The 16,664-nt window shown below is 40.9% G+C and overlaps 4 protein-coding genes across 4 annotated transcripts; 3 read left to right on the top strand and 1 right to left on the bottom strand.

The window, feature by feature from the left end:
- Positions 1–2,343: 2,343 nt before the first annotated feature.
- LOC126786747 (polyphenol oxidase latent form, chloroplastic-like) lies at positions 2,344–5,559 on the top strand. Its single transcript, XM_050512667.1, has 2 exons — positions 2,344–3,149; positions 4,150–5,559. Exons 1-2 carry the CDS (start codon positions 2,796–2,798, stop codon positions 5,557–5,559), a joined length of 1,764 nt encoding a protein of 587 aa, XP_050368624.1. The 5' UTR covers positions 2,344–2,795.
- On the bottom strand, positions 5,544–6,532 carry LOC126786746 (60S ribosomal protein L35-like). Its single transcript, XM_050512666.1, has one exon. It carries the CDS (start codon positions 6,057–6,059, stop codon positions 5,688–5,690), a length of 372 nt encoding a protein of 123 aa, XP_050368623.1. The 5' UTR covers positions 6,060–6,532; the 3' UTR covers positions 5,544–5,687.
- Positions 6,533–8,864: 2,332 nt separating this feature from the next.
- On the top strand, positions 8,865–10,750 carry LOC126786736 (polyphenol oxidase, chloroplastic-like). The gene has a single exon (XM_050512656.1). The coding sequence runs from the start codon at positions 8,878–8,880 to the stop codon at positions 10,663–10,665; it is 1,788 nt and encodes a 595-aa protein (XP_050368613.1). The 5' UTR covers positions 8,865–8,877; the 3' UTR covers positions 10,666–10,750.
- A 2,692-nt stretch (positions 10,751–13,442) lies between these two features.
- Positions 13,443–15,550, top strand: LOC126786735 (polyphenol oxidase, chloroplastic-like). The gene has a single exon (XM_050512655.1). The coding sequence runs from the start codon at positions 13,604–13,606 to the stop codon at positions 15,416–15,418; it is 1,815 nt and encodes a 604-aa protein (XP_050368612.1). The 5' UTR covers positions 13,443–13,603; the 3' UTR covers positions 15,419–15,550.
- Positions 15,551–16,664: the final 1,114 nt, after the last annotated feature.

Below are 16,664 nucleotides of genomic sequence, written 5' to 3'. Positions count from 1 at the left end.
TAATTCACAACTCTTAATCACAAGAAGGTAAGTTGAATCATATTGCAGGTACATCACAAATTCAGCTTCTAATTACTAGATGCAAAGCCCTAAGGTGATCAATCAAAGAACTTAAACATAAAGCATCAATTCAAATAGTGACTAAAAATTCATCATAAAGAAACTATAAATCCATCAATTAAAACATCAAACTACATAAACAATCTTGAAAGAGCATCATCCTAATCCTAGAAAAAGGTTTAACAAACAATGACTAAGAAAAACATAAAAAATAATAATAAAAGAATGAAATGGTGAAGATAGATGGATGGTCTCTGCTCCTTAGGCGTTTATATTGTGCTCTCGAGACCTCCTCCATATGAAATTTGTGCTCCCTTATATAGGAAAGATTATTTCTTATATTTGACTTCAATTTCCTTGTAAGATTTGGTTTCAGACTCCTAACTTGATATAGAATGAGAAAACCTTGAAATATCTTTTGTAAAAGTAGGAATCCATATAATATTTGCATCTCCATCTGAATCATTGACCTTGATGTATTGGAATTGAATGAACTTGGCAACACAACTTGAATTCTCCATAAATGTTAGCAAACCCGGGTAGATTTCAGCTCTAACCTCTCGTCACTCAAACGATCATAACTTCCTCTCAGAATATCGAAATCAAGATCCGTAAAATCCTTCAAAAAATAGACATCTGTAACTTTCTAATGGTATAAAGGTCATGGTCTGATTCGATCTGGAACTCCCACAGTAGCTCGGCACAAGCAAATTTTGACAATGAAGAATATAATTGTCATTTAATATTTGTTAGCTCATTTTAACTTTGTTTTTGCTCTTTTTGACACAAACCTATAAATACATTAAAATAACATAAATCAATCATAAGTTAGAGAATTAAACAAATAAATTAAGGATATGATGAATATAAATATAAGATAATGTGAGCACATCAACACCCACTGAGGGCAAGAGGGCCGCCGTTGAGTCGAGTCGCCGAAACAAGATCCGAACGACAACTTTATTCAACAACCAAATGCCACACAACCCTACAAATCCAAGAAAACTCGAGGAAACAAGATCAAACCCAAATGAATATAAGCAGTAGATCCATCTATGCCAAACCCAAATCGAGGAAATCTGAAGTATGGAAAGTGGATCTGCTGACAATCATCCGAGCCCGAGAACTCTGACGACTATGTAGATCTGAAAGGGCCCGATTCAAAACGTTGTGTGAAACCAAATCAGAAAAGAAAACAACCTCTCCCAAACTAAGATGCAGCGGCAGAGCCAACTGCACTTGGTCTGGAGAGAAAAGACGAAGGAAAGTTGGTCGTGGGCTGTTGGCGGTGGAGGTAGAGAGAACACCCAAAGGGAAAGAATGGTTAATTACTTCCATCACACTACTGTTAGAACTTGGAATAATAACTTTACAGTGTTTATAAATTATACAGATATATATATATATATATATATATCATGAATCAAACACAACACATACGATTGTCATATGACTGACAAGTAAATACCCAGAGATATAGGCTTATTGCCCGAGCTAATTTGTCTCCTAATTGCTGACTGCTTAAGCTTTTGCTCTTGCTCATGACCATATATAGTGGGGACTGGGTAACAGTGATATACATATTCTCTTACGCATAAGGTTGAAGCTAAGTACGTGATGGAGCTAAACTTTCGTCACATCACATAAGGGCTGCTTTTAGGAGGAAAAATCTTATTAATGTAAAAAAAAACTGCATTTGTGCTCATCAATTTCGATCATCATCATCTCAAATTTCATGTAGCATACGTTGAAGGTGGTGCGTGTGTGTCTGTGCTCGCAAATATGTAATGATTTCCCATATCGAAAACTCTTATGTACCGACTGTACCTAATGAGAAGTGAAGATCTTGTACCCAACTAACACACCAGAACTTGTAGGTAAACACGCTCCTATATGTATATATCACCTACCAAAGGCAGCATGCATTAATCAAAGAACCGGTTAAATAAAAAGTAAAAACGAAGAATATTCAGGATTACAATTTTTTTTTTTGGTCAAGGGATTACAATTTCTTAAGGTTTTTCTGACTCCACTCATAAAATAATATCGACCGTCCGATGTGAGATGTATACTAGAATTTTCCATGTACAAGGTGGGGATTAATAATTGAATATGATAAATTCAACGTCATGATAGTTTAGCAATCTCAATCATGAATTCATGATTGCGTTAACGGGCAATATATGCTAATTAATTGGTTGGTCTTCGAGACTTAATAACTCAACGTACGAAATTTTTATGTTCCATATCATCCATTGCCGCATCATGATTAAAACACCTTATTAATTATATTTTTCATAGAATATTTACGTACGAAAAAAATCAATTAATCAATTGCACCAAACATATATATCTTATGATCGACGTTGTGTATCATATAATGGTTTTGTATTGGTTCTGCAACTACACTTGGCCTTCGAAAGTGATACAATTCAGTTTTCAACGTGTTTTAATCCCGCTCACACAGTCACACATATCTCGTTCCTGTTTTGTTTGTTATCCTACAATATTCGAGTATGAAACTCGATCACTTTGGAATAATGGAGTAGGTGTCAAGCAAAAAGTAAGAATGCCAACGGGGCCAGGTAGTGCTGTTCTTGTATAGAATACTCTCTCAACAATCGCTGTTATCGATCACCTTGTTAATTCATATTCACTGTTGATCATACAGAATGGTCTAATGTGATGCTCATTGTTGCAGCAAAAGCAAAACTCATAGGTCATAGACATAAGCCATGGCTTCTCCTCCTCTACCACCCACTGCTAAGATATTCTGCCCCAACTCCACTTCGCATACCTCAACAGCTACCTTCAATCCTCTCTTCCCCAAGAAATCCCGACGACCTTCATTGGCCACAAACCCTAAGCAAGGCTTTGTATGCAAGGCAACAAAGAACAATGACCAAAATCATGACTGTATGGGAAAACTTGACAGGAGAAACATGCTCATTGGCTTGGGTGCTGGTGGTCTATATGGCACGGCAGGTCTCGAAACTAATCCTTTTGCATTTGCCGCACCTGTGCCACCGCCCGACCTAGCCACATGCGGTCCGGCGGACAAACCCGATGGTACAATTATTGACTGTTGCCCGCCAAACACGGCAAGTTCTGGTAAGAGCCTATTCTCCGAGAGCCTAATTCAAATTTGCTTACGTGTCTATCAATGATAGGTCAGCTAAGAATTAGATCCAGACAGTAGTTAAACTCTGAGACGTTAGAAAAAAAAGGTAAGTTGTGGAAGTGAAGGAGGGTAAGTCTGACTTGGACTTTACTCCCTTGATCACACGTGTGAAGTCGTCAAATTTGAGACTGGGGTGGGTAGGACTGTAGGAAGACTGTCTGAGGAACCCATTTTTGGGAAAATCTCAGAGCAGAGGTTGAAGAGCTTCTTCCGCAAAATGATGAGGGCCATATTTGAAGAGAAGAAATCCCCGAATTAAATCTTTTTTGGCATTCATGTTTGTTGTGTATACTTAATTCCATTATAATGGTGTCGGCGACTCCACCATTTGATGATTCCCATATCGAAAATCTCATATCGTAATCCTTTTCACTTGATTTCGGTAGCATAGGAGTGAGGTCGAATTCGTAAGCTTTTGAATTCGAGAAATTAGTGGAAGAATTGGGCTGGCATGAAGCTATATAGCTAGTCTTACCAATATGAGAATAGGTCGCCGGAGTTCTACAATTAAACATATCTGCCCCAATTTCGATTTAATTGAAAAATATAGGCATGTTTGATCGACCGGCAAGAATTCCAGAGCTCTGATGAGCTTCTCTAGCCTCCAATCGGTGAGCACAACTTATAATCTTGCCCCAGCTTGATTATACCCTCAATTTCTTAGATTGGAGCCTAATGGCGTTTCCCTCATTCTCTAGTTCGTTTACCTCATCAACTTTATATGCTTGAATTCGAAATTGGGTGAGTTTTGAATTAGGGTAATTTCTGATCGGTCGATTTCTGGTAATGGACAACTGATCCACAAGAACAATACTACACGTGACCAAATTTTTACCTTTGCCACTGATACCAGACGCCGTCTAAAAAAAGGCCTGGACTCACGGAGAGTAGGCGCATAATAGATGTTGCCGCCAAACACCACCACAATCATAGACTTCAAACTACCCGATCCGGGTCCTATACGCACTAGGCCGGCAGCCCAGAATGTCGCAAAGGACCTGCTATACTTGGCCAAATATAAAGAGGCAGTTGAGCTCGTGCGGGTCCTACCAGAAGATGACCCACGAAGCCTGGCCCAGCAAGCTATGGTCCACTGTTCGTATTGCGACGGCGGGTACCCTATGGCGGGGTTTTCCGACCTTGAAATCCAAGTCCACTTCTGCTGGCTCTTCTACCCTTGGCACCGTTGGTATCTCTACTTCCACGAGAAGATCATGGGCAAGCTCATCGATGATCCCACTTTCGCTCTTCCTTTCTGGAATTGGGACGCTCCGGCCGGCATGTATATCCCCTCCATTTTCACCGACCCCACCTCCTCTCTCTATGACCAATACCGGAACGCAGCGCATCAACCCCCTAAGATTCTAGACCTCAACTACGGTGGCACTGACGACGACACTGATGACAAGACTAGAATCAAAGAGAACCTCACCACCATGTACCAACAAATGATCTCTAAAGCAACTTCTCACCACCTCTTCTTCGGCGAGCCTTATAGGGCCGGCGACGACCCGAACCCCGGGGCCGGAAACATCGAGAGTATTCCACATAATAACATCCATCTTTGGACTGGAGATCCTACTCAAACTAATGGGGAGGACATGGGAACTTTCTGCTCAGCAGGAAGGGATCCTATCTTTTACTCTCACCATTCTAACGTAGACCGCATGTGGTCTCTCTACAAAGCGCGAGGTGGGACTGATATCACCAAAACCGATTGGCTTGACACCGGGTTTTTGTTCTACAATGAGAACAAGAACCTGGTCCGAGTCAAAGTCCGGGACTCGCTCGACGAGTCGAAACGTGGGTACAAGTACCAGGACGTGGACATACCGTGGCTGAAGTCAAAGCCTACGGCAAGGAAATCAAAGAATAAAAGGAAGGCGGCGGTTTCCTCCGCGCAGTTGACTTCGAAGTTCCCGGCCACGTTGAGTGAGACTATTAGTGTTGAGGTGGCGCGGCCTTCGGCGGCTAAGAGGACAGCGGCGGAGAAGGCGAAGGAGGAGGAGGTCTTGGTGATCAGTGGTATCGAGTTCGCCGGGAGCGGGATGTTGAAGGTTGATGTGTATGTGAATGATGATGCAGATGTGGTGAGCGGGAAGGACAAGGCAGAGTTTGCCCGGAGTTTTGTGCACGTGCCGCATAGGGCGAATAAGAAGCTCAAGACGACCTTGAGGTTGGGGATAACGAATTTACTGACCGATTTGGGGGCGGAGGAGGATAGTAGTGTGGTGGTGACACTGGTGCCGAAGTTTGGGAAAACGCCTATCACCAAAGGTGGATTCTTTTTTTTTTTAGAACATAATTGGTTTGGGTGATACCCAACCTAGAGAAGTCAAATTTGACATCAAAATCTCATGTTCAACACATCAATTCAAAATCAAAACTTGTGACCATAAGTTTCTATTGCAGAAGATAGATGACCTAAATAAAGCGAACCACAACTCTACGCCTTGATCGCAAACTTCCTCAAGGGGTAGTACATCTCCCTCTTCTTCTCACGTTCAGTCTTCAAAGAGGCCTGGTGCTTGGTGAGCCTTCGGCGAATGGCCCTGGTCTTCTTGGGACGAAGATTAAGAGGCAAGAGTTTCTTGTTCTTGTACACTTCTCTCAGAGCAGCCTTCTGCTTCTGTGAGATCACTGTCAACACCTGAGCAATCCCAAGCCTCACAACCTTGATCTTGGACAGCTTGTTGGGTGCTCCACCGGTGACCTTAGCGACGCGGAGGAGGGCGAGCTCGGCCTTGAGATCCTTGAGCTGGGCCAAGAGATCGGCCTTGGACTTCTGCCTTAGCTCGTGAACCTTGATTCTGGCCATTGCTGTGTGTCTGTGGAGCTCTGCAACGTCGGCTAATCTACCTGGTTAAAATGAAACCCTCCCCATAGGTGGATTCAAGATCGAGCTTATTGCTACCACATGATCAATTGATCATGTTTGATCGTTGATTATGCATGCATGCATGATGCATGGGTTGCATTCTTCAGCACTACTATTAATTCTTGCTTTGTACTATGTGAAGAATTGATCAGTTTCTTGTGTTGCTACTTGTAATCGACCACTGCTTCTTTTCAGTACTAGCGTTGATGAAGTAATTTTATAGGGAAAAATAATGCTATATAGTGAAATATTATAATTTTTGAAGTGTTGCACGATGAATCTACAAATTCTATCCATGAGTAACAGAAATTCTTATAACGTACTATAGGTAAGTAATATTGCAATGCGTGGTTATTGCCTTACAATTGATGCAAATACTTACATTTAAGCCCTCTTCTTGTCAAACTAGCTGGTTAAGAAGACATACCTCATAGCGCTAGCTCATGGTTTGCTTAGATCAAACAATGCGATATTGGTGTAGCAAGAATACAAGATATTTGGTATCAGGAACATCTGGCCGGTTAGTTTTAATCTGAGTCTTTTATAGATAAAACGAACTTATGCAGTACGTAAGTACGCTATATTATAGTACAGCTTGCGGAGTCGCGGAGATATGTAGTACATGCACCAGTGCAGATATAATTAGTTCAATGTGGGTCGAACTACATATCTAAGAGGCCTTTGGAGCCCTCATCAAACCTTCAAGTTACTGCACTTTGCACCACAAGCCCAAATTTGTCACTAATGATAAATCTTATCAAATGCAAAACCCCACAACAACTCTTTTGACTTGAGCTTCAATGGAAGACTTATGTAACCCCGAGGATATAGACTAAGGTCTAATTTCTCTGTTGGTTTCACATCAGATATAATCATAGCAATATATATACATGAAGATTAATTTGTGTTTATATTGTGGGAAAAAATGGGTTTGACTTGTCATGGAAGAAAAAAAGGCAATGAAGAATTAAAATATATATAAATCAACTACAAGAGGTCAAGAGCCTAACTTTCTATGAAACCTACTTTCCCACCCTACATAAATATATTTGGAGTAATATTATGAATCTAGAAACTTTTCTTCCCCGTAATATAAGATTAAGTTTATGTTATGCGCGCTGTCAGCGACTCAACATAGGTACATATAATAATTTTCCATAGGTTCTAGTGTTACAATTTACTTTGAATTCCCCTCTACTTTCTAATTTAGACAACGACGTATGGCTCAAAAGTAAACTTATTAGCTGGTTTAGTAGGAAGGTTAAAAAAAAAAGGAAGGTTGATCGATATGCTCTATTTCTTTGACTACATATTAACTTGATCCATTTAATTAATTTTTGTAAACCTCTACACATATAGTTTGGTCTACACTACTAATTAGTTTGGTTTACACAAGGCCACTAAATTACCTTCAACTTGCTGTTTAAACTTGATTAATTAGATGAAGAGTCTTGCTGCCAACGACAATCCCAGGTCCCCGAAACTATATAATTCAATATTATTTCATCATTATATAATTTGACTAATATATAATACAGATTACACGTACTTGAGGGGATGAACCAGGAGGTGGAGGAAAGTGGGGAATTAGAAATCCAAAAACTAGCAAACATAACTGAATCACATGGACTCCATGCATATGCGACTTATTTGCATCCAGGATTTAATTTAATAAAAGAGTGTATTAAGTTTGGGCGAAGCTCACAATTTTTTTGTTTAAGAACTTAGTAGTGATAATTTCAACATATGCATCATAAACAAAATTTATCCCCTTTTCTGGATTAAGACCTATATATATATATATATATCTTATTGAAGTTACTTACGTTCAAATAAAATCATCCATATATATGTGGTTATCTAATAAACTTACCTCAACGGCTAAACTTGATGTCCTATTTGTTCAATCCCCTAGTTAAGTACTGATCTTCCCACTTGAACATTGTCATCATCAATATCACGAAAGTTATCGAAAATGGATTCATTATAAGCAAGGAATAAGGATATCGATCGATCAGTACCATTCCATGTTTTAAAGATAATTAAATATGAGCTTAAATATATATGGTACCGGCCAATGGGCATATAACAAAGATTGTTCTAGAGGTGGCCATGTTCTGTATGGAAGAAATGATGTACAAACTACAAATGCTTAATATATTGAAGTAGTCTTCAAGATCAGTTACAATTTTCTACATGTTGTGCAAATTAAACAAAGATTTTCCTTCTGGCACAGGGGTCAATTCGTATTAATACAAAAAATAAAAATGATCAGCATAGTTTAAATTAGCACAAACCTTCTGAGTTAATTGTTAAACTCAGTCGGATCCGGACCCCTTGTTACATTATCTTTCTTGAATAATTAGTCATGATATCACCGGTCGAATGATGATTATGGTAATTGGTCCACTCTAATAACCTTAAGATCCTGTGATCACATTTCTGTAATAATCAAAGACTACTCATCTCTCCCATCTTATCCTAAAGACCTAAACAAATAAGCAATTAGCACCTCCTTCGGATTAAGACGCTAATTAACATTAATTGCTACCAGACAGATGATTCGTCGTAATCTCATGTTATATCCCACGTGGGGCAAGCCTTGGTCGTAATTTTTGTATCACACTTTGTCAACTAGATCAGGCTGCCAACTTTCGTCGAGCTACAGCTAACTTTGCATGGATATTTGAACAGAATAGTAAGAAAGTTTCATTATAAAACCAAAGCCTTCTGTGAGCATTCCATTGTACCAGAGGCCATGGCTTCTCTCTCACCTCTACTAGTCACCACCACTACCATTCCCTCTACTAAAACCTCCCTCTCAGCTTTCTCAAACAGCAGCTCCCAGGTTTCCTTGATCGGAAAACCCAGGCAGTGCATTCGTACTAGGGTTTCATGCAAAGCCGCTAACAACGACCAAAATGATGCCGAACCTCATGTAACTAAGTTTGATAGAAGAAATGTGCTTCTTGGTCTTGGAGGTCTATATGGGGTGGCCGGTCTTGGGAACGATCCCTTCGCTTTTGCCAGGCCCGTCGCTCCACCGGACGTGTCCAAATGCGGGGCGGCGGACTTGCCTAATGGCGTAGCACCGATGGATTGTTGCCCGCCTGTGGCGTCAAAGATCGTTGACTTCAAGCTGCCTTCGCCGACTCCATTGCGTGTTAGGCCAGCAGCGCACGCCGTGGATGATGCATACATTGCAAAATACAATAAGGCCATGGATCTCATGAAAGCCCTTCCGGACGATGATCCCCGTAGTTTCAAGCAGCAAGCCAACGTGCATTGTGCTTATTGTGATGGTGCCTATGACCAGGCAGGCTTTCCTGATCTTGAGCTCCAAATCCACAACTCATGGCTCTTCTTTCCCTTCCACAGATACTACTTGTACTTCTACGAGAGAATCTTGGGTAAGCTAATCAACGACCCAACATTTGCTTTGCCGTTCTGGAACTGGGACTCCCCTGCTGGCATGCAGTTGCCTGCTCTCTTCGCCAATCCCAGTTCACCGCTTTACGACAAGTTCAGAGCCGCCGCTCATCAGCCGCCGAAGCTAATCGACCTCGATTTTAACGGAAGGGAGGACAATGCATCAAACACGACACAAATCAACAGCAATCTAAGCATTATGTACCGTCAAATGGTGTCAAACGCCAAGAATGCTCAGCTCTTCTTTGGCAACCCCTACAGGGCTGGCGATGAGCCTGACCCTGGTGGTGGTTCTGTCGAAGGAACCCCTCACGGACCGGTTCACTTGTGGACCGGTGACAGCACTCAGCCCAACTTCGAGGACATGGGAAACTTTTACTCCGCCGGTAGAGATCCTATTTTCTACTCGCACCACTCCAATGTTGATCGGATGTGGAATATATGGAAGACCCTAGCTACCAAAAACAATGACATCACCGATTCCGATTGGTTAGACTCCGGTTTCTTATTCTACGATGAGAATGCTAATATGGTGCGCGTCAAGGTGCGTGACTGCCTTGAGACCAAAAATCTCGGTTATGTGTATCAAGATGTGGAGATTCCATGGCTGAACTCAAGGCCAACGCCAAGAAGGTCAAAGGTGGGATTCAGTAATATAGCCAAGAAGCTCGGTGTAGCTAACGCCGCACCTTCAAAAGCCAAAGAGGTGGCAATCACTGATTTTCCTCTGACTTTGAGCCGGAAAATTAAAGTGGCGGTACCAAGGCCTCAGCAGAAAAAGAGAAGCAAGAAGCAGAAGGAAGACGAGGAGGAGATACTAGTGATCCAAGGGATCGAGTTCGATAGAGATGTGGCAGTGAAGTTTGATGTGTACATTAACGACGAGGATGACTTGCCGAGCGGGCCGGACAAGTCTGAGTTTGCCGGAAGCTTTGTGAGTGTGCCGCACAGGCATAAGCACTCGAAGAAGATCAACACTATTCTGAGGTTGGGGCTGACGGATTTACTGGAGGATTTGGATGCCGAGGACGATGAAACGGTGGTCGTGACTTTGATTCCAAGGTATGGGGCGGACAAAGTCAAGATTGGTGGCATCAAGATTGAGTTTGCTTCTTAATTTATCCAACTGCAGTGTCAAGAAACACCATCCTTGTTGTTTTAGAACTATAGCTATTGATCATCTTGAGGTGATTCATGCTGCATTCTTCAATTTCGTTTTTTATTTTTTCTTCCAATCAACTTGATGGATGCATTTTGTTGAAGTTTGCACGGATCTTAACGCTTAATTCCGTGATTGTGTCGATTGGTACCGGCCACCATATATTGCCTAAAAAATATATGCTATAGTGTTATTGATTTCTCGCTTAGAAACTAAGACAGAGACTGGTTCAAAGGTAAAATCTTTGACCAAACCAAATTCAAGTTTACTTATGCATCTATCTTTGAATTGTTTTTCATTGTTAACAAAATGATAATGGTTTACATCGAGTTGTTCTTACTTATTTTTAATTTTTTTTCTTTATAGAGGAAGTCAATCGTGGCCTGGTTGCTCCCGGCCATGTATATATATAGCTCTTCAAGTGCGAACGGCCCGATTTCAGCGACGTCAGGCCGCAAGGGCGTGGCAGACCAGCACAGTTGCACTATCCACATCTCGCTTATGCCGGTCGAAGCTCAATCGGCGACCCACGACGGCCGGAATCTGTAAAAATCAAGTTTCTGGGCAGATTTTGGCGATTTCGCGATTTCGGCCGCTATGGGTCGCTGATAGAGCTCCGACCGGCACAAACGGGACTGCCGAGAGGTGAGGAATGCGGCTGTTGTGGTTCGCCCCGCCGTTGTAGCCTGTCATCACCAGAATCGGTGAATTTGTACCTTATGTAAGGTACAGACGTTCACACCTGAAAATTCTCATATATATATATATATATATACAGTCCCTATCCAGAGTGAAGGTTCACTCTGAAGTTTCAGAGTGAAGTTCCAATTTTGGCACACTTTTCGGTCACATTTTTTCACCATAAGTGATTCAATATTTAGATATGTTATTCAAGATCATCTCTACAAAATTTCATCTAATTCGGACATCTTTAAGGTATTGAAATTAGATTAAATCAATGAATGAATTAAAACTGTTCAACGTGAACCGTTCGTGTAAATCTCAATTTTGAAAGCTCAAATCATTGTCAAATTGGATGAAACTTTATAGAGATGATCTTGAATAGCATATCTAAATATTGAATCACTTATGGTGAAAAAATGTGACCGAAAAGTGTGCCAAAATTGGAACTTCACTCTGAAACTTCAGAGTGAACCTTCACTCTGGATAGGAACTATATATATATATATAGATACGGATCGATCTGGTTTTACGTGTGCATGTTTTCAGATCTACAACTGAATTTAAATTCAAATTTTCTTATGCCGGAGGTAGGTGGCTGAACATATGGATTAAATAATTTGACTAAGAACTTAATTGGGGAATGAACGAGGAAATGGTGGTGCCGTGCTGGGGTGAGAACCCAAAAGCATAAAGTCCTCGACAACATGCAATTGAAGCCCAACATGTCGTCAATTAGTTAAAAAAAACATGTTGTTAATTATTTAATTGATCTTAAAATTAACCAAATTTAGAGCTTAATCCAGCTAACCAGGATAGCAATTCCCCTAATTAAGTTATCTTGCTTCTCCAATATTATTTAGAAAAATATCATCATCATGAATTCATGGCCGCGTACCATCATATATACACCCATATCTAACAAAACGATCGAGTTGAACGAGCAGCCTATATGTTATCATATTGTTTATACCATTTCACTAGTTGAATGAGTAATATGACATTACTTTAAGGCAACTACGTATATTTTTCTTTCTGACGATGTCAAGTAATATCCATCAATAACGTACAACTTGTATCAACATACATAACATTAATACGCAACAATTAATTTTCGCTTCTGGCAGACATTGTCATTTAATAGAACGTACCCATTTGCATAATGGATTTGGTAGAAAAAGTATTAAAAACCTCTCCACTAAGTAATCACTAGCACAAACAAATCAATTTGATTCATGCATCCATACGACTAATAATTAAGATGTTATTTCAATTGATCAACCTAATCTTGACACATGGTTAGCTAGAATCTCAACTACTCTTGAACGAAACCAAGTTTACAGTATATGGTGTATAGTTGTATACTCATTACTCATATATAGCCGAAGAGAAGAAAATTCCAGATTGCATATGAAGCTTGTTGTATAGAGACAAATTTAGGGTCATATTTCAAATTTTCAATTAACAATTTGAATCAATGATAATAAATTTATAATCTTATAACGAACAATCACATATTTATTCATTTCACACAGATTTTTCTTTCTGAAAGATTAATTATCACTTATCACCGGCAGCTACATGATCTCGATCACTACTATAGTACTAAAAATATATTTAGCAATCTATCAGATAAATATGAGTAATTTTGTATTCATAAAAGACTTTTTGTCGAAGACTTTCTCTCCTCTCTCAAGATTTATACAACAACACAAGTATTTAACATAGCTACTTAGCTAGTCCACTAACGATTTGAACATCGTATTAGTTTCTGTTAAGAACCAAGTGTGGTAATAACAATGTGCGTAATGAATTACCGGTTACAAAGTTGTTCTTTGGAGAAACAAGATCTATTGGTAAGAAAATAAAATTTGTGTGCTGATCATAGTACTATATTATTGAGTGGAAATAACTCAAATAAGAACCAAGAAATATAGGTGAAAAATGAAAATATTAGATGATTGCTTAATTGCATACCGTACCTTTTAATGTAGCATGCCTCTGTTAAAGAAGATTCCATGTTCTGATTAATTTGTTATATACCACCTGGTTCATGGGACTGGTTTTCATTAATTTTATCTTCCTTCGTCAACTGATCGAACTGCCAACTTGTTTGTTTCTGTATATTGATATCATATAGAACTGTACAACCCACGATTCATTATAAAAGCGAACCTCCTCCGAGCTTTATCATCATACCTAAAACTTAGAGGCCATGGCTTCTCTGTCATCTCCACCAGTCACCACCGCAAGTACCATCTCCGGTACTACAACTTCTTTGTCTTCGTTTTCTCAAAAGAATTCCCAAATTTCCATAATTGGAAAACCTAGGCATTCCTATGCACGGAGTAGGGTCTCATGCAAAGCCACAAACAATGACCAAAACCCTTCCAACAACTCCAACGATGCAGAACCTTTAGGCAGAACCCTAGACAGGAGAAATGTGCTTCTTGGTCTCGGGGGTCTGTACGGAGTGGCTGGTCTCGGCTCCGACCCTTTTGCCTTTGCCAAGCCTGTGGCTCCTCCTGACGTCTCCAAATGTGGAGCAGCAGACTTGCCTCAAGGTGCGCAACAAACTGATTGTTGCCCACCTGTAGCCAAAAAAATAATCGAGTTCCAGCTCCCACCGAAGTCTAAACTCCGAGTTAGGCCAGCGGCTCATGCTGTTGACAAAGCCTACATTGAGAAATACTCCAAGGCCATCGAACTCATGAAAGCTCTCCCTGATGATGATCCACGTAGCTTCAAGCAACAAGCGAACATTCACTGTGCTTATTGTGATGGAGCTTACGACCAAGCTGGATTTCCCGATCTCGAGCTCCAAATCCACGGCTCGTGGCTATTCTTTCCCTTCCACCGATACTACTTGTACTTCTACGAGAGAATACTAGGGAAGCTGATCAACGACCCGTCATTTGCCTTGCCTTTCTGGAACTGGGATGCTCCGGCTGGCATGCAGCTCCCAGGCTTGTTTGCCAATCCTAAGTCACCACTCTATGACAAGTTTCGAAACGCTAACCACCAGCCTCCGAAGCTCATTGACCTTAATTACAATCTCAAGGATGCAAACGTCTCCAACGAAACTCAGATCAACACCAACCTCAAGATCATGTACAGGCAAATGGTGTCCAACGCCAAGAACCCTAAGCTGTTCTTTGGAAACCCTTATAGGGCAGGGGACGACCCTCAACCCGGAGGCGGATCAATAGAGACAACTCCACATGGACCGGTTCACATTTGGACCGGTGACAACACCCAGCCGAATCTTGAGGACATGGGAAACTTCTACTCTGCTGGTAGAGACCCTATATTTTTCTCTCATCACTCTAACGTTGACCGTTTGTGGACTGTGTGGAAGACCCTAGGAGGCAACAGAGCGGATTTCACCGACTCCGATTGGTTAGACTCAGGGTTTTTGTTCTATGACGAGAACGCGAATATGGTGCGCGTGAAGGTACGAGACTGCCTTGATTCCAAGAAGCTAGGGTATGTGTACCAAGACGTTGACATCCCATGGGTAAGCCACAAGCCAACTCCTCGCCGAGTTAAGGATGTCATAAAGAAATTAGGTCACAAGCTCCACGGTGTTGCTCACGCGGCAGAGACTTCCACTAAGGTAGTTGCGGGGGCTCATTTTCCAATAAGCCTGGCATCAAAGATTAGTATTGCGGTGGCTAGGCCGCAGCAGAAAAAGAGGAGCCAGAAGGAGAAGGACCATGAGGAAGAGGTGTTGGTGATTGAAGGGATTGAGTTTGACAGAGATGTCGGGGTGAAGTTTGATGTGTATGTGAACGATGAGGATGACTTGCCAAGTGGACCTGATAAGAGTGAGTTTGCCGGGAGCTTTGTGAGTGTGCCGCACAGGCATAAGCATACCAAGAAGCTCAACACTATCTTGAGGTTAGGGTTGACGGATTTGCTGGAAGATTTGGAAGCGGAGGACGATGAGACTATTGTTGTGACTTTGATTCCAAGGTATGGGGCTGAGCATGTCAAAATTGGTGGCATCAAGATTGAGTTTGCTGATTAAACCAGTAATATTAGTCGTGGTTGTATGATATGTGTTGCCAGTGTTGGGAATCTTCAATGTGATGATCGATTAGTTTTGGCTTTCGAATAATCAAATGTGTAGTGTGTATCAATAATCAAGAGCACGTACTTCAGGGTATTTGTTAAAGAGCGACAAGCGTGGTCCGTGGATCAACTGTATCGATATTGTCTCAACTTAACCACCTCACAGGTGTTTGATTTTAATCACAAAAGGCCTCGGTACAATTGGTTATTATCCACCCACTTGTAAGCTTTATTTTTTGTCACTTCTTAGATGTGGGATCTCTCCTCTCCAACACGCCCCCTCATGTGCAACCTAATTTTTAGGTCTGCACGTGACAGATTAACATCCCACATACTTAGACGAAATAAACTAAGGTCCAGTAACCAACGACACTTGGTGACTATCCAATCGGAAACTCTCCGATGACATGATAATGGTACCCATCTTGGGCCCATGACAAAGTGGCACCCAACTCGGACCTACGACAGATTGGAGGTGCGACTGGAGAGGGACCCGCTCTGATACCATGTTAAACAGCGACAAGCGTGGCCTATGGACCAACTGTACCGATATTGTCCAAACTTAGCCACCTCACAGGTGTTGGGTTTTAATCACAAAAGGCTTCGGTATAATTGGTTATTATCCACCTACTTATAAGCTTTATTTTCTTTGTCACTTCTTAGATGTGAGATCTCTCCTCTCCAACAGTACTGGCATGCAGTTTTATGTAATCTCACCAATTGAAAAACAAATTAAAGTACGTTCTTTGTTTAGCAATGTATGATAAAGTCTATGTCTCAGCTGCAACCTTCACTGGCTAGTATTGAAGACTTTACTGGAAGTACGTTTTAAATTGGAAAGCGAGTTATATTGCTCGATCTCTAACAAATGTCAATGAATTTGAACAAATCTACTGTTTTTACAGTTCTCGGTCAGTTGTTAAGGGTTACGTCCTAATCAGAGCTGGCCGGAATTTCTATTGAGCTATTTTCAAGCCATACTATCGATCTGTTCCAATTTCAAGGCAATACATTTTGCTCATATCGTGGATCAATATATAGGGACTATTATCCTAGCATATATTAGGCTATGTATGTACTTGGTCTAGTCAGCGCTACATGTAAAAAGAAACAAAAAGCTGCATACAGAAAATCAGAAAACAATTTCTGTGATCAACTCTATAATTATATCTACCATAAGTATTCCATACCTTATAATAGCG

The sequence above is a fragment of the Argentina anserina genome, chromosome 3 (genome assembly GCF_933775445.1).
Source record: "Argentina anserina chromosome 3, drPotAnse1.1, whole genome shotgun sequence".
Taxonomy (NCBI): domain Eukaryota; kingdom Viridiplantae; phylum Streptophyta; class Magnoliopsida; order Rosales; family Rosaceae; genus Argentina; species Argentina anserina.
This window is presented reverse-complemented; position numbering and strand designations above follow the sequence as displayed.

Coding starts and splice junctions, on each gene's coding strand:
- LOC126786747 (XM_050512667.1), top strand. CDS start 2,796: ATGGCTTCTCCTCCTCTACCACCCACTGCTAAGATATTCTGCCCCAAC. Junction 3,150..4,149: donor GTACAATTATTGACTGTTGC/CCGCCAAACACG, acceptor TAATAGATGTTG/CCGCCAAACACCACCACAAT.
- LOC126786746 (XM_050512666.1), bottom strand. CDS start 6,059: ATGGCCAGAATCAAGGTTCACGAGCTAAGGCAGAAGTCCAAGGCCGAT.
- LOC126786736 (XM_050512656.1), top strand. CDS start 8,878: ATGGCTTCTCTCTCACCTCTACTAGTCACCACCACTACCATTCCCTCT.
- LOC126786735 (XM_050512655.1), top strand. CDS start 13,604: ATGGCTTCTCTGTCATCTCCACCAGTCACCACCGCAAGTACCATCTCC.